The following is a 22340-nucleotide window of genomic DNA, read 5'->3' as shown; positions in this document are numbered from 1 at the left end:
ATAGTATTATTTAATATACAAAAATTTTAAAAATTCAGTGAAGTATATCTATTTTTTTTTCTCTTTGCTTGGGCTTCTGGTATCATATCCAAGAGACCATTGCCTAATCCAATGTCATGAAGATATACACTTATATTTTCCTTTAAGAGTTATATAGTTTTATCTCTTGTTAAAGCGATCTAAATACGGCCTGAGAAGGACTCTGTACTTGTATATTTGAGTCCCTGTAGATGAACTGCAACCTAGCTTAATAGGTAGACAAGATTGAAAACCTAACTTAGTACTATGCACCTCTAACAATAGCTGTGTCTTGGCCAATCCCAACAGCTGTCCTTCAACCATTCATACACTGCTGAGTGTTGTGTTCAAACCGTGTTCAAATAAGTAAGGCAAATGCCAACCTGTAACCAACCCAGCCGTTCTGTACCTTCCTTCGCATTTCTGTATGTCATTTCCCTTTTTTTGTCTATAAATCTTCTTCTGCTGTGCTGGGGTCTCTGTGAATCAGCCCTGATTCTGGGGACTTCCCAATTTGTGAATCATTCATAACTCAATTAAACTCCTTTAAATTTAATTCGGCCGAAGTTTTTCTTTTATCACTCTTATACTAAGGTTTTTAACCCATTTTGAGTTAATTTTTGTGTAGGATAAGCAGTGTTTTACAAATAGAGGGGTCATAGAAAATATTTATTAATTATGATATTAAAGAGACCTGAGGGAATTTGTCTTTTCGTCCACCATGTAAGAATACAGTGAGCAAGCCCACACCTAGATCCTGAATCTGCTGGCGACTTCATCTTAGAATTCCCAGCCTCAAGAGCTGTGAGCAATATATTTCCATTGTTTATAAATTATCCGGTTTAAAGTATTTTGTTATAGCAGCCCAACTAGTCTGAGGCACTCTCTATTAACTACTGTATGTAATTACCCAGAATTCATCACCAATTTTATAAAGATTGGAATCATTTTATCTTCTTAAAATATAGGCAAAAATTATAAACATCTTCTCTGAGTCTTAGATTTTCCACTACACTGAAAATAATTTTATATCACATCAGGTTTCATTTCCACTGACAAATATGTATCTATATACTTCTCTCTATAAAATTGCTTGCTTCCCTTAATGAAAGGTCTACAGAAACCCAGCTAAAATTCTGGATGAAAGAGATGAAAGGATGGAATTTAAACGTCTTCTGCTAATTTTTTTTTAAATTTTCATATAGTAAAATGTGGCGATAGGCAATTTTTCTAACATATTTACCTTCATTATTCACAGATATAAAACAATGTTATTAAATAATTAACAACAGTTAGCATAATCTGTTGAAGTTTTTTCTTTGCTTTAGTTCTAATTTCATTTTTGCCCCATCCAAAGTATTGACTAAAATTATTTAATTTTATTATTAATATTCATGTTTGGATTTCTATGTTGTTCAAATGTAGGAAACTTGCCTAATGAGTTGCTTTTATTAAAGGAGAGTGAATAAGTCAGCAATAGGCCTTTCAGTAAAACGAAAGGAAGTTACATACATTCATGAGCATTTTTTTCTGCGGGCACATTATTTGCTAAATTGTAGAAGCCAAGAGCTTTATACATCCAGAATAATATCAGACTTGCTGTGTGTGTGTATGTATGTTTGTGATTATGAATAAACAAACCAAAATTCATAACATTATTTGTGTAAATATTTCTCTGAACTACAAAGATAGTCTTGGTCTTTTCTCTCTACATAAAAATATTTCAACAAATATTTGTGGTAAAATTTTCAGAGCACTAGCGTAAATATGTTAAGGAAAAATTAATATTTTCAGTAAATTTAATTAACTGAGATAGAAACTTTTTTCTTTTTTTTTTTTGAGACGGAGACTCGCTGTGTCGCCCAGGCTGGAGTGCAGTGGCGCGATCTTGGCTCACTGCAAGCTCTGCCTCCTGGGTTCATGCCGTTCTCCTGCCTCAGCCTCCCTAGTAGCTGGGACTACATGCACCCGCCACCACGCCTGGCCAAATTTTGTGTATTTTTAGTAGAGACGGGGTTTCACTGTGTTAGCCAGGATGGTCTCGATCTCCTGACCTCGTGATCCGCCCGCCTAGGCCTCCCAAAGTGCTGGGATTATAGGCATGAGCCACCACGCCCGGCCCTGAAATAGAAATTTAAAATGTCTGGTTGATGCAATCAATTACATTTGTAATATTTTACTAAAAATTTACTAAGGGTTTTAAATAACCAAGTTGCATGATTATGTAAATTAAATTGGAAAAAAAGAGTTGAACAGAAATTCATTTTAAGTGACTGTGTATTACCACTATTTGTTGTTAAATTTGAAAAGAGGTGCTCTTAAAATGTGATTTAAGTGGTACCTCTTTATTTAAAACAAGTGATGTTAAAATCCCATTTTTTCTTTTTAAGTGGGACATTATTAAGTTGTTCATATTTTGTGGACTTGACTTTACTCATTAGTAATAGTACCTAAAAATGCACATAACATGATTTTTAAAAAATAAGTAGTACTTTTAAACCAACATCTACTGGTTTAATATCAATGTCTATGTTCTGAAAGAAGGCAAACTATAACAGATATACTGCACTGTAATGTGCAGTTAGACAATTCTGCCATGCAAACCTCATAGAGTGTACTTACACAAACCTGGATGATATAGCCTACTTACACACCTAGGCTGTATGGTATAGCCTATTGCTCCTAGGCTACGAACCTGTGCAGCATGTTACTGTACCAAATAATGTAGGCAATTGTAAGACAATGGTAATTATTTGTATATCTAAACATATTTATGCATAGAAAAAGCATGATCAAAATGTGGTGTTATAATCTTATGGGACCACTGTGATATATGTGGTCTGTCCTTAACCAGAGAAGCATTATGCGGCACATGGCTGTATATGTTTATACATGTACAGAGAGAGAGAGAGAGAGAGAGAGAAAGAGAAAGAGAAGCACTCTTAATATGCTAAACTTCAGGTTTGTAGGGAATTATTATTTTAACATTCAGACAGAAACTCTATCTCTTTCTGAGGATTAACTTGGTCAGTCAAGTCTCAGCTGTGTATTGAATTTCATTATAAATAATGTTTGCACAACTAATCTGGCACTAGTGGTTTACTATTTTTTATTGTTTACCTTTTTGTATGAAGGTGTTGCTCTTCTTTTTCCATCTAAACAACAAACTTTTCATTACTTATCTGTAGGTTCTTTCACATAGAAAGGAGAAGGTAAATACCTGTATCATAACTCTGGAAACAATGCCAGCTCTGGTGCCAAATAGGTCTGGATTTAAACTCCAGCTCTAACACTTAGTAGCTATGATCTTGAAAAGTCATTTCTACAATTTCCTCTTCCTTAAAACAGTGACAGTAAGAACTAACACATTGTAAGGACTGACAAAAATAATATCAGGTACCTGCCCAGATCTCTACATATTTTAATTTTTCAATTTATGTTATCTTTTATTTCTCACCTTCAAACCACCTTCAACTCTCCTCACAGCTGACCGCACACATTTTTTCAGTCTTTGCTCTTTCTTCCATCTTTTAGAAAATAGTGGATTTATAGTGTTCTTAATTCAAAAGCAAAATTTAAAAATTATGGCAGAATTTTGCTTATATTTTCTAAAATTTTGGCAATGGCCTAGGCAAAAACTGAAGAAAAAAAGTTTTTAAACTTTATAGAGAAATCAGTCATTGCTTTTAGGGTCAGTTTGAACTTTTATGCTTAAAGCTTTTACTTGAAATTGAACTAACATTCATATCTTAGTCCCTTTGCACTACTATAACAAAATTCCATAAACCAAGTGGCTTATAAACATTAGAAGTTTATTTTTTGCAGTTCTAGAGTCTAGGAAGTCCAAGATCAAGGAGTCAGCAGATTAGGTGTCTAGTAAGGGCCCACTTCCTGGTCCATAGTTGACCATCTTCTCATTGTAAACTCATATGGCAGAAGGGGTGCGGGATCTCTTTGGAGTCCCTTTTAGAAGGGCACTAATCCCATTCCCTAAGCTTCTAATTGTCTTCCAAATAGCCTTGCAAAGGGCACCAACTCCAAAATGCCCCATCTGCAAATACAATCACTTCTGGGGTATGGATTTCAACGTATGAGTTTTGGAGGGACACAAACATTCAGACCATAGTAGTTCATTTCATTGGATTGTTCAAAGGATTAGGTCTGTTGCTTAAAGCACAGAGTTAATAAGACCAAGGTCCAATCCCTACACAGTGCATTGTTTTCACTGGGTTTGGTGGTTTTGACATTTGTAACCAGAAGCAATCAAAAGAATTTTTGTTTATATCAATCAGAATTCAAATGATCTATAAGAAACAAAACCCCCTATTCTATTTCTGCTTGATATTGTGAATATAGGTACATGGTTCTTTATGAAAGATAATAACTCACTCATAGAAATGAGAACATTGCAGGCTGGGCCTGGTGGCTCACGCCTGTACTCTCAGCGCTTTGGGAGGCCAAGGCAGGCAGATCACTTGAGGTTAGGAGTTCAAGACCAGCCTGGCCAACATGGCGAAACCCTGTCTCTACTGAAAAAAAAAAATACAAAAATTAGCCAGGTGTGGTGGCATGTGTCTGTAGTCCCAGCTACCTGGGAGGCTCAGGCAGGAGAATCACTTGAACCTGGGAGGTGGAGGTTGCAGTGAGCCGAGGTCATGCCACTGCACTCTAGCCTGGGTGACAGAGTGAGACTCTATCTAAAAAAAAAAAAAAAAAAAAGAAAAAGAAAAGAAAAAAATAAACGAGAACATTGCAGACTTTGAATGACTTTGCCATGGTCACACAGCTTCTGAATGTCTTGCTTCTATAATAGCACTTTATCCCACTATGGGGTTCAATGGTTCTTAAACACCTGTTTTATGTCAACTTATGTGAATTCCTTTCATTTTACTTATGTTGCAAGTGTTCACTCCTATTGCTGTATTCTCCATAGGGGTGGAGGTACAGCTGGGACATGTTATAATGCAGAAATTACTTTTAAAATGCATACTGACAATTGCTATTATTAACACAATTGATCACTAAACTCTTACATCTGGGAAAAAAGGGTCAAAATGTCATTAAGTCGATCGAGATTCTCCCAGGTTATTATGGGGATGATGTTTTAGGAAAATTTTTAATGATAGAGGAAACTTTGACTTTTCAATCTCTTTTAGCATTGCTAAAAGAGCACTACTGCTGTTTATCTAATCTTTCAGCTACAATATTCATTTATTCCCTTTCATCTCATCGTTTGGTGCCTCAGTGTCCAACTACTAAGAGTTTTGAGCATTGTGGGGAAAATGTCATTGGGATCACTTATTGCCGTTAAAGAACTTCCCTTCTGGATATTGGCTGACAAAGTAAGTGATATCCTGCAGAGCAAGAGAATGAGGACCTAGATTGCAGTGAACCTGAACAGTTTGTACTTCCTAGCAGTGACACCAGACATCAATCTTTCCTTAAAGACAGCCCAGAAAGAACACATGAAAATAAAAACTCTTTACAAAGAACAAACGAGGCATTATCTAACCACCAAAAATGCTACCAGAGCAGTTTTCTAATAAGTATCTCAAGGATAAATATGCACTGAAATTACTTAAATTGCCATGTTGGTTGTTTAGAAAAACAACTAAATGCAATCTATTTTTTGTAAGGTAGATATTTATGAGGTTTGAATTATGTATGGCATAGCATTTGAGAATCATTTAATTTCATCTCAAAGTATGTGTGTGTCTCATGTTTTACATGTGCATATCAGCTGGCCTTACAGAAGAATGCAATTTGGTTACAGTTAATCTGCTTCACATGGTCTGCAACATCAAATGTGACATCATTGTAGGAAATCATATTATGCAACTCTGCAATGCCAGGAGAGCTGGGGTTTTTTTTTTTTTTGGTCATTTATTGATATTTTTAAGTTGACATATAATTGCATCTATTTATGATGGGCAGTGTTTCATACAAGCTGATCACAGGGAAAGAGAGAATTACCAGGAGAAATGTACTTAAATCATTATTTTAATTTATATTAATTTGTCTTGTTATCTAGGAATAGATTTGTGGCTGCCCAAATTCACATTGCATTGCAAAGCTCAGAGATCAAGGCAAGCTGTCCATTACTGGCTGTTATTTGACTACTCTACATGGGCCTTAGGCTTTGACAATATTTTGCTTCATGATCTTTTAAATATTTTGCAATTTAATGGATCTTCATCACATGTACAATAGTTTTGAAAATAACACTTCCTGACACTAATGATATTTTAAGATGTTTTCAACAACTTGTTTTCAAAATGATATTTAAATACAAAATGGTACTCCAAGGAAATTGTTATTTTTTCGATCACAATTTTTTTTCTTGTATTTGATGGGATAGGATCAAGTCCAGTTTACAGTAGGACCACACATCTTTGGAGTGGCAGAAGAGAGGCAGGGAAGAGGTTCATGGAAGCCATGATTGACTTCCTTTAGATTTTAAGAACAGGTGAGGATTACACAGCAACAGAACCACATGGACATCCTTGTATGTCTTGACCATTTCTTTCTTCTCTATTTGGGAACTTAAAAATGTCTGGGACATTTGGTGTAGTCATATTCTTTGTTTTTTGATGTTTGATGTTTCTGAAGAGAAATTATGACTAATAAGAGTAATATATCACATTCATATTTTCCCAATCTCAAAAGTATATCAAAAATGATCTATTAAATATCTTCACAATTAAGGATTAACTTTATCATGGGATAAGCTTAATTATGAGCAAATGAGGTAGCTCCAGTAGTGGCATCCTGTAAATGGTTAAGAAATCTATAAATAGCATAAAGGGGGATGGGCTCCAAGTTTGATATTCTAACCCCAGGACCAAAGGAACAGCAATATACCATGTGATAATATTGAATGTACTTTGTTGAAATAGAAGAAAATATCCTTTGAGAGCTATCTCATCATTATAGAAGTTTAATATGTCCAATATAGTTTTGAATGTTCTTCATGAACTTTTCCTTTAAAATATCAAATCTTTGATAAAAGAATATCTTACACATTATTATTGACCTACACCAATACTGATGTTATTCCTTGTTATCTTTGCTTTTTCACATTTCTCTTCATAGTTTTCTTAAATATACAATTGTTTGTTAGTAAGAAACAAGTTTTAGACATGTTTGCTGCAGTGTTTTAAAAGACACTATCACAAGCTAATGTTCAGTATTTAAAAAAATTATTCAAAAATACTGGCTTTTCCTTGATTATGTGCTAAGAACTGCACAAATACATAAAGAGAAGTCAGAAAGATAAAATAAAGCTCTGAGATTGAGTTCCATCTTCGAAGTCCTCCCTAGATGTCAGCTCCCTGGCCTGGGTGATCAAGATGATGATAATGCCATTAAGCAAGAAAGTAAAACAGGGGAAAAGCAGGAAGGCAGTAAGATAGATTCAGAGAATAATATGCATATAATTTCCAAAAGGAAATCAGGTCTAGAGTTCAACAGAGAGCTGCAGATACATACTTGGGAGCCATCAACTTTTGGATACATGCTTATTGAAGTCATTGTAGGTGATAGGACAACCATGAAAAACCAGCAGAGTGAAGAGTTGTGAAAAACAAGAGTTGATCTTTTAAATTTAGATGAGAACAAGAGAAGAAATCACGGAAATGCACCCAGTTGGAGCAGAGATGGAGGAGAATCAGGAGCAAGGAATGTTACTCAAGCCAAAGGAAAAGATTTTTCAAAACAGAAGAAGTGGTCAAATGTTTTAGAAAGTTCAAATAGAATGGCATCTAAACGGAGGCCTTTGGTTTTGGCAAGAAGGCCAATAATTGCTTTGGAAAGATTCAAGTGACATTAACAATGAGCTTAAGAAAGAATGGGAGGTAAGGGAGTAAATAGTTCATTCATTTCTCATGCTGGAGATAAAAACAAATCAGGGAATAGGAGAGTCAAGCAAACATTTCCAAAGTGGAATATTTGGATATAACTGAAATTAGGGAGAAGGAATCAGTTTAAAGGAAAGGAATATTACAAAAAGGATTAATTTTGCTAACAAAAATACATGTATTTAGCAAATAAAATAGTGTGACTTGGTTATTGATCATTGATATGAACCAATTTTACCTGATTAGCATATGTTTAATTAAGAAAAATATATTCGATACTATATAAAGACACAATGGTAGATGCTGTGGAAAATACGAAGATGAATAAGTTCCCTCTCATTAAGAAGCTTATGAAATAGTGGTGGATACAAAATAGTAGAGTATTAGTAATGTTAATACTGTCCTTAGGTCTACCTAGGGATAATAAGCATTGCATAATACTTTTGGCTGAGGAGGGCTAAAGATAGCTTCTTGAAGAAAATGTCATATGTAATAGTTCTTGAAAGATGAAGAATACTTTGACAGATGGCACAAGGAGAAGGGACCATGAAAATACTGAGAGTGTTCAAAAAGCTCAGAGAATGGTACATGAGAAGGAGGAAGATACAGATTTTTTCAATATAATGTTTATGTGTCATAAACTATTACTCTTCTGATTTTAGTTCAGGTATTTGAAAATGTAAAAATCATTCTTAGCTCTCTGGCTGTACAAATCAGGTGGTAGGCAGGATTTGTTTTATGGTGACAGTTTGCTGATGCCTGCACTAGATTTTGAGTGCGCATGGACAGCACATCTCATATACAGATATGGCTCACTGAATACCTGTTAATGGTGATGAGGTAATAAGGCATCAATCTAGGGAAGTAGTTATAGAACAGCAAAGGAAGGATGCTGACAATACAGTGGATTGATGAAAAACAATAATGAAATCTTGGTGGGGGTTAGGAGGGGAGTGATTAAAGGTATAATAGTCAAAGTATTGAAACAAGAAAAGTTCCCTTGGCCCGTTGCAGGGCATGAGATGGGCGTGGCTTGCTTCCTCGGTGCCCTGCTGCTCAAAGCTCTAGGGGGAACATGAAGATGGGCAGGCTGTGGGGCTCCAACCCCCCGACAGCATCTAGGGGTGAATGTTTACAGCTCCTGAGGCCGCAGTGGGCATGTGTTACCATGTGCTCTTTTAGTTTTGCCGTCTTTAGGTAGCTTGTGTTTATCAGCTCAGTTAGACCTCTGGCCTCATCACAAGTATAGAGGGCTTTCTGTATCCCGGGGTTTCCTGCCTTGGTGTACCAGAAGAATTGGAACACACGTGGACTTGGAGAATGAGTGCAAGGTTTTATTGAGGGGAAGTAGCTCTCAGCAGATGGGGAAGCCGGAGGGGAGACGGAGTGGGAAGTTGGTTTTCCCTGGAATGGGACCACTCAGCGGCCCAGGCTATCCTCTGCCCTCCCTAACCAAACTCCACATCATTCTGCTGGTTGATGGCCTGCTGCCTGCTGCCTGCTAGCATCTGTTGGTGTGCTCTTACATCGGTGCCTTCCTCTTGATGTCCAGCCGCTTGTGTCTTCTTCCACTTGTGTGTTCCTCTTGATGTCCAGCTGTTTATGTCTCTGCCCGCTAGGGTCTCAGGGTTTTTCTTAGGCACAGGATGGGGGTGTGGCAGGCCAGGGTGGCTCTTGGGAAATGCAACATTTGGGCGTAAAGGCAGGAGTGCCTGTCCTCATCTAGGTCTGTGGGTAGAGGCCCCGGGGGTGGAGCCCTCACCAGGGACCACACCTTTCCCTTCCCAACACTTCCCTGCCCTCCTCCTGTATCACTATGAGATCAAAAAACAAAAAGAGCAAGCATGGGCAGAAGGGAATCAATTCAGTTAGTAAATAGATTTGGGTTTGGATGTAATGTCATTCAAGGTTCAAGGTTGGGGAATATAAGGGGTATGATATGAGGTTATCAGTACTAGAATAATGGGGGAAATGTTCCTACATAAAACCTTCCATCTCTCAATGCCAAAAAGTCAAAGAATATTACATAGGACCTCTTCCTCCTGTTGTAGCAAGACCTGATAGTCATTGGTATGCCACCTTTAAAACCAGACATACACTCAGATTTAAGGAGTACCATGAAAGGAATAGAAGAAAGAACAAACTAAGTCATCAAAATAACATCTGTAATTGGTAATAATAGAGTTTCTAAATGCACAGACAGAAATCTGTCACAGGGGCAGATTGCTTCTTCAAAGACCACTAACAATGCTAATGTATATGACATCATTCACAAAGGATAGACCAACCTGTTTCAATGAGGACATTCAGTTCTGATTCAATCTGGCACTTTCACTGGACACAGCCTTATTCCTTGCAAATTCATTAACACTGAAAGCTTCTATTCTGAAAGCCACACTCATTTGCTATGAAGTTCTAAAGTTAGTTTCAGGACACCAAGACAAATGTTAAGACCAATAGGAAGTCCTTATTAGTAGCAAAGAGATCCTGGTAAGATTTTGTTGACAGGGGTAATATACGTCCACTCAGTAGGCTCATTAGGGAGGAATGAAGAGAGATTGCAGTTACTTTCTACCTAGTGATTTCGGTGCTCTTTTTTTTTTCTACTTTCCTGTCTTTTCCTAACAATTCCTGGTTGTTTTGCTTTCCTTATGTTGGTCTCCTTTCAAAATGGATTCTGTAGCTTGTGGAGACAAATTATAGAAATCATTGTTCCAAATATAATATGGCAGAAGTTCATTGTGTCTCACCGCAGGCAAATGTGCTGCAGGGGAGGAGCGTCGTAGGAGTGCTTGCCAATCCTAGCTAACTCTATTGACATCAAGACAGTTCTCCCATGATTTCTGCCTCCTAATTGTGCTACTCAGGTTATTATGGCTGCCAAATATGTCATTAAGTACTTTGGAAGATTTCTTGCTTTCAATCTATGTAAAGCATGTGAACTCCTTTTGAATGTATTTAAGCATGATAAAATCCTTAACTGCACCAAAACCAAAGTCATGGTGTTAATGTTAGTGCTGACAACCAAGAACAAAGTGCACCAGAATTTGGTTTCATTAAGTGGATAAAAGATTTTCATGCAATATAAAAATTGTCAAATTCATAATTATTTTATAATGTAGTACTGATAACTTTTATTTCAAAGTATTTTTATCTAATCTTGACAACTTTTGCAGAGAAGGACAGTTTTCCTATGTACAGGACTGGTTTTCCTTATGTTTGAGAAGTGTAGTAAATTCCCTTATCCAAAAATATTTCTTCACTGGCTTGTTACATTTCTGGAAATTCCAATATTCATACTACTGTAGAATGCTTTGTTTTAAATAACACATATTCTATTGAGGGAGGAAAAGCTCTTTATGCATGTCATCAAAAATATTATTTAGGATCCCCTAACAAATTGCCAGACCCATGGCCTAGGGCTAAGGAAGTCTAAGTTCGAATCCAGAGATCTAGGTAATTGTTGCGTCTTGGCCATTATCAGCACACAAATAACTGGTGATGGATACAAATGGGAATGATGGAGCTAAGAGAAAGAGGAGTATAATTTGAAATCAGACTGTCTTATCCATAACATTACTTTCCATTAACCTTAAATATAACTTTGTAATAGATTGGACAATAAAGTTAAAAATTACACATTTTTTCTTGGTTAGTAGGCAATCACTTCATCTCCTGGGTTGCAAGTGTTTCAGAGGTTGGCAACACGTAGTAAAGCTCACTCTGCTTTGAATGACTATAACGTGGAGCTCTCTCGGCTCTCACACATAACCAACACAGTTTCTTTCTTATCTGCCTGTAGGTGAAACCATGAGCACCATACTACCTATCTGTAACACCTAAATATGGAAAATAAGATGAAACTATGTGTGTTTTTATACCTGTTGTTTCTACGTTAGTAAATATATGTAAATACACACAGTTGCCCAATACACACATAATGTATGTGTGTATACAAATTACACTGTGGCTTTTCTCTGTCTCATTAATTTCTTGAGAAAGTGTACCTCATTTCTCCCTTCTCTTCACAGATTCACTTTCATTCTTCCCTTTTCTGGTTTCCAAAACATATATATGAGCAATAATCTCCTATGATTGAGTGGTATTTAGAAATCTTGGTTGTAAACTGGCTTTTAGGAATTTGAAGGACCTTTTCTCAACAAAATGCATGTTTGTGAGCTTGTGTTCTCAGATCTGCCTGTATAAAGACATATAACTCATCATGAAATGGAAATACTGGTACTTATTTGGACATAAGTACCATATTTAATAATATTTTAAGAGGGGACGGCTGTTAGTCCTTAAACTTGGGAAGCCCACAAGCATCTCTCTTTCTCTGTTTTTGCAGTGAGATCAGAAACCCCCTCTCACTTTGTCTTTCACTTGCCTGAGGCAGGCTAAGGGAAATACACATTTGTTTTCAAAATACAGCTGGTTTAGTGTTTTGTGGTTTTGGACAGGGCTCTAGTTTGGAAGGGGTTAGATAAAGTGTGGGGAGAGATTGGAAGCAAGAGACAGGGTGGGGGGGTCTCATCCCAGTTCCTAGCGTGAGCTCCTGGTAAAGTTCAAAAGTTCTTGCTCTTGCTCCTTGATCTGGCATGTTTCACACTATATCACCCAACTCTTTGTATTTGTAGATAGCGAAGGGAAAAATAAAATCATACATAACTAATATAATGGTGGGTCTTTGGTCCACAATAATAAAATTAACCTACATTTTGGGAAAAACAAGTAGCCAGACTTGGGCTTTTCAAAGCACAGTGATGCTCAAAGAACAAGGGTGTAAGGCCAGAAACAATGCTGAAAATAAGTGGGCACTGTAAGAGGACAATGGAAATGGGACTTGCAGCCACTACTGATAAGATATGAGCCCTGTTTTTCTTTCTTTGATATGTTTTGTTAAACACAACTGCCCAAAGGCAAGGGGCAGAGAACGAAGTGAAGAATGATTCAAGGTAGCAGAAGAAAGGGAGGGAGGAAAAAGCTACAGGATATGTTCTGGATTTTATTATTATTATTTCTTTTGAGACGGAATCTCGCTCTGTCACCAGGCTGGAGTGCAGTGGTGCGATCTCAGCTCACTGCAACCTCCGCCTCCTGAGTCCAAGCGATTATCCTGCCTCAGCCTCCCTAGTAGCTGGGACTACAGGTGTGCACCACCACGCCCCACTAATTTTTGTATTTTTAGTAGAGATGGGGTTTCACCATGTTGGCCAGGATGGTCTTGATCTCTTGACCTCGTGATATGCCCACCTCGGCCTCCCAAAGTGCTGGGATGACAGGTGGGAGCCACTGTGCCCCGTCATGTTCTCGATTTTTTATAGACATATCTTTGAAGCAGTAATTTTGGAAGGTTGATGATAAGAAAATATGTTACTTTGAGCTATGCTAGTTGGTCACTTTTAGAAACATAGGCACCAGCTTACTAGTGTCCTAGGAAGTGCTTTCCCTATAGAACACAGTCTGTAAGAAACTGAATGAGGAAGATAGACGGATAAATCACTCTATATTTGTGGTTATTGCATCACATTCGTATGTGTTAATAACGACAAATTAATAGTGAGGATGTATTGTAGTTAGCTCACCGAGTAATAGCAAATCCCAATGAATTAGCACAATTAATACTTACTTTTCACTCACAGCCTGGTTCAGTATGGGTCAGGGGGTACTCTGCTCCATGCTGTCATTCAGGAACACAGAATCCTTCCATCTGGTGTCTTTGCATACCCTAGGGCCTTAGTGTCCTCTGCTAAATATTCATCATGTTGATTGCTGTTGCAGAGGAACAGACAGACCATGAAGAAGGCACGCCAGTTCTTTACCTTGGCTCAAAGTAAAACATGTTATTATCACTCACACTGCATTATTATGAAACAGTTCCATAAACCTATCAAGGTGGTAAGTGGCTAGAAAATATAGTCTCTGTAATGAATAAAAAAGTATTAATATGTAGCATGAATAATAATCATTACTTTATGTAAGTTATTAAATATTATTGTATCTCCATTTCCTCATCTATAAAATGGAAACTATATAAATATCTACCTTCTAGTTCAGTTCTAGAAAATGTATGAGTTAATACCTGTAAAGTGTTCTAAGTATTCCCCACATGATAAGCATTCTTACTCTTATGTGTTTATAATCACTAATATTTATTATTATTACTAATAATATTGTTATCAACATAAGTTAGATTTTTAAGTATTTTATTCAAATGACAATAAGCACTACATTAGTTCTTGCTTTTGGATTGTATGAAAACAAAAGTTTAGGTTGAAAAGATGATAAATTCTTAAGGTACTTTTTACTTCGTACTAAAAATCTATCGTCTTATTTTGTTTAAATTTTGAGAGAATATTGTCACACAAATGGAGACATCTTTTTAAAAATTCTGCATACTAGAACTTAAAAGCTTCCATCTGAACATGAATAAAAAAGAAAAAAATGTGTTAAAGTGTGATTATGGGATAGAATAAAGGGACAGTATAGTGTTTGCCACAGTTTTAGCGCCATCCTAAAGTGACTCCAAAAGACTCATGGAGCTTACTCTTCTAGAGAGATTATTTAATGTCGACATGTGGCCAAGCATCCTGGCATGGTGGCTCACGCCTGTAATCTCAGCACTTTGGGAGGCCGAGGCGGGCGGATCACGAGGTCAGGAGATCAAGACCATCCTGGCTAACACGGTGAAACCCCGTCTCTACTAAAAATTCAAAAACAAAAAATTAGCCGGGCATGGTGGCGGGCACCTGTAGTCCCAGCTACTTGGGAGGCTGAGGGAGGAGAATGGGGTGAACCCTGGAGGCAGAGCTTGCAGTGAGGGGAGGTCACACCACTGCACTCCAGCCTGGGCGACAGACCGAGACTCTGTCTCAAAAAAAAAAGGAAAAAATTTTGTTGCTCCTTCAGAAGCCTGGTTTCTACGATGCTGAACATATGGATATATACAAATATACAAAATGTGTGGAACAAAAATACAGAGGCCCAGACAACTTACAAATTTTATTCTAATTAATTTGGTAGTTTTAGATATACTTAATTTGTGTTCTGATATTAAGTGAGCACGGATAGAATAGAAAAATTATAAGACAAAAGTTTCTACTTACTGAATGAATTAGCAATGCCATTTATTTTTATCATCACCAACTTTATTTGCTGCTATAGCAAGTGAATGCATTATGATGATAAAATTGATGACATTTCTAGTTCATTCAATGAAAGAAATTAGTGTATATTTATTGTTATTCATGGGCTGTTATATTTTTTAGTTAGACTTTGGTAGCTTGAGTCTGTTACTCATTTTATTTCATTTACTTAGCTCAATTTATTTATTATATTTATTTATCAACTATGCTTTGATATTAAGACAAGACAAAGCAAACTTTTAAAGGATTCATTTATATGGGCATCTCCAAGTTCAAAGGGACAATTGTTTTCAATCTAAACTTAAAAACTTAATATTTTATATTTAGATATCTTGTTAAAGACAGTTTCTACAATTCAAGAAATTTAGCACTGTCATTGAATAGCATGTGTTGAGCTCTTTAATGCCTTTTACATATTGGAAATTACCAAAGATGTGCCATGATTGTCCCAGAGAATACTTGGACCCAGTCACCTCCACTTCTGAAGGATTAAAACAAAATCCAAAAGAGGAGAGAGTGTATTAAATAAGTCACCGTTGAGAAAGAGAACAATGAAAAACATGTTCTCCTTTTTAATAAAACTCTTTTTTTCATTATTCCTTTCAATTTTATTTTCTTTACAAAATTAAAAGTTTGGATTAAGCAATTCTAGACCCATGCAGCTCACTGTTGTTTGACTATTTGTCTCCTACAGAATTCATGTTTTAGAAACTTAATCACAAATGCAACAATGTTAGGAGGTGGGGCCTAACGGGAGGTGTTTAGGTCATGAAAGCTCCACCCTCAAGAATGGATTAATGCCCCTATAAAAGGGTTTTTGCGAGTGGGTTCACTCTCTTCTGCTTTTCTGCCTTGGGAAAATACAGCGTTCTTCCACTTAGAAGGAATAAGCATTCATGATGCCATCTTCGAATCACAGAAACTGAACTCTGACCTACCAGTGCCTTGATCCTGGACTTGCACAGGAGCTGTGAAAAATAAATTCCCGTTTATTACAAATTCCACAGCCTCAGGCATTCTGTTATAGCAGAACAAAATGGACTAAGGCATAGCTCTTCTGTTCTATATTCATTGTACAATATGCTAAATGTTGCATAAAGTGCTAGCAATATGCTTTTAGTGGTGTCAAGCATCATTACCATTCTGCAAATAGGCCTATAACATTTCTTTCTTTATAACTAGGGACTTTTCCAGATTATGAGTGAAACCAACATCATCATTCCAAGGTTATGCCAAGACTTCTTGACCTGCCCACTATTGGGAATTAAATGCCTATCTTATATGTCTGTGAAAATTTCCTGTAGACTTGTCTTTATGTCTTGAATTAACATAAAGGATCACTTCCCTCCATTTCATAGATGACAAGATATGAGAGAACATATTTTAAGGTGCTTTTTAGATATTTAATATATGTAGGAGGGTTAGATTCTGGATATTTAGATATTTCTAATTTTTCTGAAAAATTTCTCCAAAATTACCTTTGTTTTTTTGTTATATACACCAGAAAACTAAATAAAACTGTCAAGAATATAAATTGGATTTCATGAAAATTGGAACTTTTGTTCTTTATAGGACACTATTTTTTAAAAAGGCTACGGCCTGGAAGAAAATAAATGCAAATCACATATTTAATAAAGGACTTTTCTGCAGAAGATACAAAGATGTCTCAAAACTTAAGAAAACAACCCACTTAAAATATGGGCTCAAATTTTGAATAGACACTTCAAAAAGAAGATACATAGATGGCGATTAGGTACATAGAGCCATTGTCATTAGCCATTACAGCAATGTAAATTAAAATTTCAACGTGATACCACTGCATACCTATTATAATGGCTGTCAAATAAATACAAATAAAATTAATGATGTCTGGTGCTGCCAGAGATGTGGAGCAACTTGAACTCTCACACACTGCTGGTGCTAATAAAAAAAAAAAAGGCACAGCCACTTTGGAAAACAATTTGATAGTTTCTTAACAAGGTAAACGTAGGCATATCATACAGCTCAATAATCTCACGCCTAAGTATTTACCCACATGAAATAAAAACTCATGTCCTCAGAAAACCTCTATGATAACTACTTGATAGAAGTTTTATCTGTCAAAAACTGGAAACAACTGAAATGCTCTTCAACTCCTGAATAGATAAAAACAAAACAAAACCGTGATATAGTCATTCAAGTGGAATACTAATGATAAAAAGGAAAAAACTACTCATAAAAACAGCAAAATGAACGGATCTTTAATGTATTATGCTAAATGAAAAAAGACAACAGACTCAAAAGGCTAAAAATACTGTATGATGTTATTGGTAGGATACACTCAAAAAGGCAAAACTAAAAGGAAAGAAAACAAATCATTGGATGCTAGGGACTGAGAATGGAGTGGGGGTGGGAGTGAGGGGTTTTTGACCACTGCATTAATTATCTATTGCTTTTAACAAGTTAGGAGCTTAAAACAAGAAATGTTTATTATCTCATAGTTTCTGTGGGTTAGAAATTGGGGCATAGTTTAGATGAATATCTCTGGCTTAAGTTCTTTCAGGAGGTTGCTGCTAGTCAGTTCAGCTCTTTGCAAACTGCAGTGTCATTGGAATGCTCAAATGAAGAAGGATCTGCATCCAAACTCTCTTACATGGTTGTTGGCAGAATTCAGTTCCTCATGGGGCTTGGACTGAGAAGCTTAGTTCCTTGCTGGCTGGTTAGCCCACTTTCCTGACATATGTATTTCTTCAAAGGGAGCTCATAACAAGGCAGCCAGCTTTTCTTAGAGAGTGTTTGAGTATAAGAGAGGACACCCAAGACACAAGCTACTGTCTTCTTAAAACCTAATATCAGAAGTGACATCCCATCATCTTTGCTAAATTTCTGTTTACTAGAAGAAAGTCACTAAATCTAGCTCACACTCAAAGGTAGGAGATTATAAAAGGCATGAATACCGTTGGACAGGAATCACTGGTGGCCATTCTAGAGGCTGCCTTGCCTAGTTAGCTCTCTGGACCTCAGTGATTCATATTTCTTCCACATTCAAAAGACACTCACTTCTTTCCTGTTCCCAAAAGTTTCATCCCACTGCATTATCAGTTCAAAGTCCAGAACTTGAATTATCTGAAGCAGGGAGCCATCTTGAAGTCTGACTACCACAACCACAAAAAGGAGGTGGGGGAAACTCTTTGGGGTAATAAAATTGTTCTGTATCTAGATTGCAGTAATCATTAAACAGCTGCATTTGTTAAAAACTCATACAGCCGAACATTAAAAGAAGATGGGTTTTGTTGTATGTAACTTACATCTTCATAAAAAAATTGAAAAAGAAATTCAAAAATACAACACAGACCACACACACACATTACATAAAATGCTGGCCAAATGAATGGAAGTGTTGGCCAATATATTAATAAAATATACAGAATTACATTTGGCACTAGAAAGCAGCATAATCATTTCTAATTATATCACTGAAAAATTATAATAACATATATATGTATATTAATATAATCTATAATTTTCTTATATAAAAAGAAAAATATTATTGAACAGAATGTATAATTATATGAAGTCTTTCACAGAGAGAAGCTTATTCTAAATAATATCTTTTTCTCCTCCTTAATATTTGTTTTCGTTTCTTAAAACAGATAATTCATCAATCCCAGTATTAGGGAAGATGATCATATAAATGCACTGTTAAGTTTTTCTCATTTTGTTCACAAAAGAACTACTGGAATAACTTTCCATAAAATGCATTTTTATAACCACTTTTGAAAATAATTTACCTCCAATAAGCTGAATATAGACTTTGAAACAAATTCAGTATTCCTTCTTTTTTTTACTAATTCTGAAAAGTGACAGAGGTGAGGCAGTAGGATCCTGTTACTGTGCCCTGTTTGTACAGCTGTACCTCATTGAATGAGGCTTGTGTTACACACAGTTTGCGATAGGAAGTAAATGCTTTTGAAACAACTAAAAAGACAGATTTTTAACCTCCACCTTTGTGGATTCTTTGTTTCACCGTTTAGCTTCTGTAGAGGGTACAAGGAAGTGGCTCCCAATATATATTATGACTCGCTAATAGAACCTCATCTGATTAGCTCATCCTCTTGTTAACTCATTTTGTGGATGCATTAGGATGAATTTTTTAAAAACAAATCCTGACAGGTCAAAAACTAGACAATGTATTGATTTTTAATGAAGGTTTGTAAGTCATAAGTTATAAAATGTTCAGCAATGGGTATGTTCTAAAGGGAAAATGGTATTTGGATTACTTCAAGATCTCTATCTGTAAGCGGATTTTAAACTTTAGGGGATTCATCAAATTTATTACCTCTTATTCAACGTCCACCTAACATCTGAAGATATAAAGTGCCACAAGGGTCTTTGTATATTTCTTATGTACAGCCATTAGGCTTATCAATAAACCAGATAATTTGGTTCTATGTTGTTTCAAAGATTATGACTGGATATTTTTAGAGGTCATTATGGTGAAGTAGTTCTCTTCTGTGTAAGAATAATTTCCTTAACTGCTAGCATAGAAATACAATGTCTTTCCTACAAATGATTAAAATAATTAAATCACCAACCAATTGGGATCTAAGTTACATATCTGCTGATGGTTGATGACAATACGTGTTCCACTGAAAAATATATGACTTTAATAAAAATGGCATTTGTTATCTGTTCATAATAAGACTAACCATAATTCTGTTTATAATATTCCTTATTATACAGAATTAAGTCCTTCTTATATCTATGAGCTGTCATTTGTTTACCAAGACCTTTTATCTTTAACAATTTTGTTTGGTAACTCTCTACACAGACTGTTCAGAGAACTTTCATTTTGAAAGCAATGGCCAAAATTTACCCAGATAGAATATATATACATATATATGTATATATATATATATATATAGACCATGATTTTCATAAAAACTTCTAAAATTATTCTACTATGTACCATGCATTTTAACTGTCAGTATATGGCAACTGCAAAGACAATTAACCTGATATTTCCAGTTCTAGGTTCACTGTTTGGTTCCTATACATCCAAGCCTAAAAGATTTAATTTCTAACCTATACTGGCAAGGATATGATGAACATTTCACATAGCTAATTCCATTTCCTGGATTTGTAGCAAAAGACTAAACATAAGTTACTTTAGCTAAGAACATATATTTTTAAACTGAATAGAGTATAATGTGACATTTTGGTCTATAATTTTGTTAGGAAATGAAAAATGGCAATACAATTTTAAAAATACGGGCAGAATAAAAAATGACTTGGGCTATTCTGTGTCAACTGCTCAGGGGATCAATGCAGTGTCATATTTGTTGTAATAAATTTTTAAAAAGCCACTCTTCTTTGGAGTCTGTATGAATTCCAAGACAGTATGAGAGCAATCTGTACAGTGCTTGATGAAAATAAACAACAAACATTTTCTTTTTTTATGAACACAAATAAAACTATGTGGAAAAATTTAGAAATGGTTTAGTATTTTGGTAAGCTATGGGAAAACCATAGGTAACTAATATCTTTTTATAAATAAAAGAGTACCTGAGATCTTAGTGCAAAATATTACTATGCTATGCTTTGCTTCTTATTCCAACAGATTTTGAGATTTCTCAGAAAGCCATGAGGAAATAACTTCATTAATATTTTATTCCAAAATTTCCATACCAATTTCTCCCATCAGACAATTTTTCTTTAGTTGGAAACATGTTATCACGTGCTGAAAAATCATCACTATCCATTGAGTGTATTGTCACAACATTACCAGCTAGCTTTTATAATCTGTCATATTATAATATGTTAGCAAAGTATAAATTTTGGAATTAATGTCAGTTTGTTGGAGGCATTTGATTATAACATATAATCTAGACATATTTATTGGCTACGCTTTCATTTTTATTTATTTACAATGTATACAGTCTCTGGTTCCAAAAATTATTTCAGGCAGCGTATTTTAATTATAATTATATTGGCCAGCTTTTACAGAGATGTTCCAGATTTTTCTTCCTCACTTAAGAGAGCAGCATGCATAACTTAAAATGGAAGTTGCTTTGTTCTTATTCTCATGGCTCATTGCAAATTATGTGTTTTGCAGAAGTTAATATTATGTGGGCTGGACACCAAACACATCACAGTTCTGAAGACTATAACTTATCCACAGCACTGAGACAGTCTGTCCTCCAGATATATACTTCCTGGGTAAGTTGTATGAAATGGAATAAACATGGTAATCTAATTTGTTGTTTTTAAGTCTCAGCTATTTCTATTTCCTCAAAAAAAAAAAAAAGAAAACTAATAGAAGGTGCTTTACTAAAATGCTTCTTTCTTCTTTCTAAAGCCAGATGCTAAAATCTTTCTTTTCCTTCTGTAAGGCCAGATGCACATGAAGCAAATGCTGTTTTTCAATAGGAGCATTTTATTTGACCCAGAAACTCAAAGTATATGGCAATGTGAGAAAGTGAATGGCTATTTTTTAATTTATTATAACCCAGGAGGGTGATGTATAGATAAGGTATCTCCATTCAAATATATGTAAACAAGGATTTCAGTAAAAACTCTTACCAGTTGTTTTTTTAAAAACAACAACCACCACAACAACAAATTCTCTAAAATCTAGTTGAATGCTTTGATTTTTGTTACCGTAATAGATCAATATCTTGATCCAAAAATTTTTGGCTCTAAAATATTCTCACACAAGGAAATGACAAGGTTAATGAATACCAGAAATAACCTCTACTTGTAGAGTTCTTTTGACTCATGGGGAAACCCCGATCTACTTGGTAACATCCCTTTTTTTTTGTCATCTTCGTTGCTTAGCTCTTCTTGGTTATGAAAATACGTGATACTGAAATGTATGTTGAACAGTGAGCTAGAAAGTCAGAGTAACTGATGTGTAAAATCAGTAATCATATATACTTAATATTGATGTGTAAAATCAATAAGCTATTTGTTAACTATAAATTATAATGATCAAACATTTCCATGGTTCAAAATACTTTGCAAGGTACCTTTGTTAGATACCATTTAATAAGTACGTACTATGTGTCACTCTTCTAAAATCTCTTTATATGTTGACTTACTTCATCTTTACAACAACCTTCATACACAGAAATTATTATCGCTCTTATTTTAAAATAGTAGAACTGAGTCTATAGTTCAGTCACACCACTAATAAAGGAAAAAGTAGAACTTGAACTCCTGCAGTCTGTTTCCAGGACCCCTGATCTTAATCTCCGCACTCTAAATGCTCTTCTACGTGCCTCCATATTGTTTTTCACTTATGTTATCTTTTCTGATCCTCATAAATAAGCCTATGGTTCTC

At 35.6% G+C, this 22340-nt stretch overlaps 1 protein-coding gene across 1 annotated transcript in view; it reads left to right on the top strand.

Annotated features, from left to right (window-relative positions):
• AGMO (alkylglycerol monooxygenase) overlaps positions 1–22340 on the top strand; it is a 336276-nt gene that overhangs the window by 107979 nt on the left and 205957 nt on the right. The window contains exon 4 of the mRNA XM_003252592.4: positions 21114–21217. Coding sequence (XP_003252640.2) covers positions 21114–21217 — 104 coding nt within the window. The remainder of the gene's footprint in view (positions 1–21113; positions 21218–22340) is intronic.

Source organism: Nomascus leucogenys, chromosome 11, assembly GCF_006542625.1.
Source record: "Nomascus leucogenys isolate Asia chromosome 11, Asia_NLE_v1, whole genome shotgun sequence".
Classification (NCBI taxonomy): Eukaryota; Metazoa; Chordata; class Mammalia; order Primates; family Hylobatidae; genus Nomascus; species Nomascus leucogenys.
Note: the sequence above shows the minus strand (reverse complement) of the source record. Positions and strands in the feature narration are given on the sequence as shown.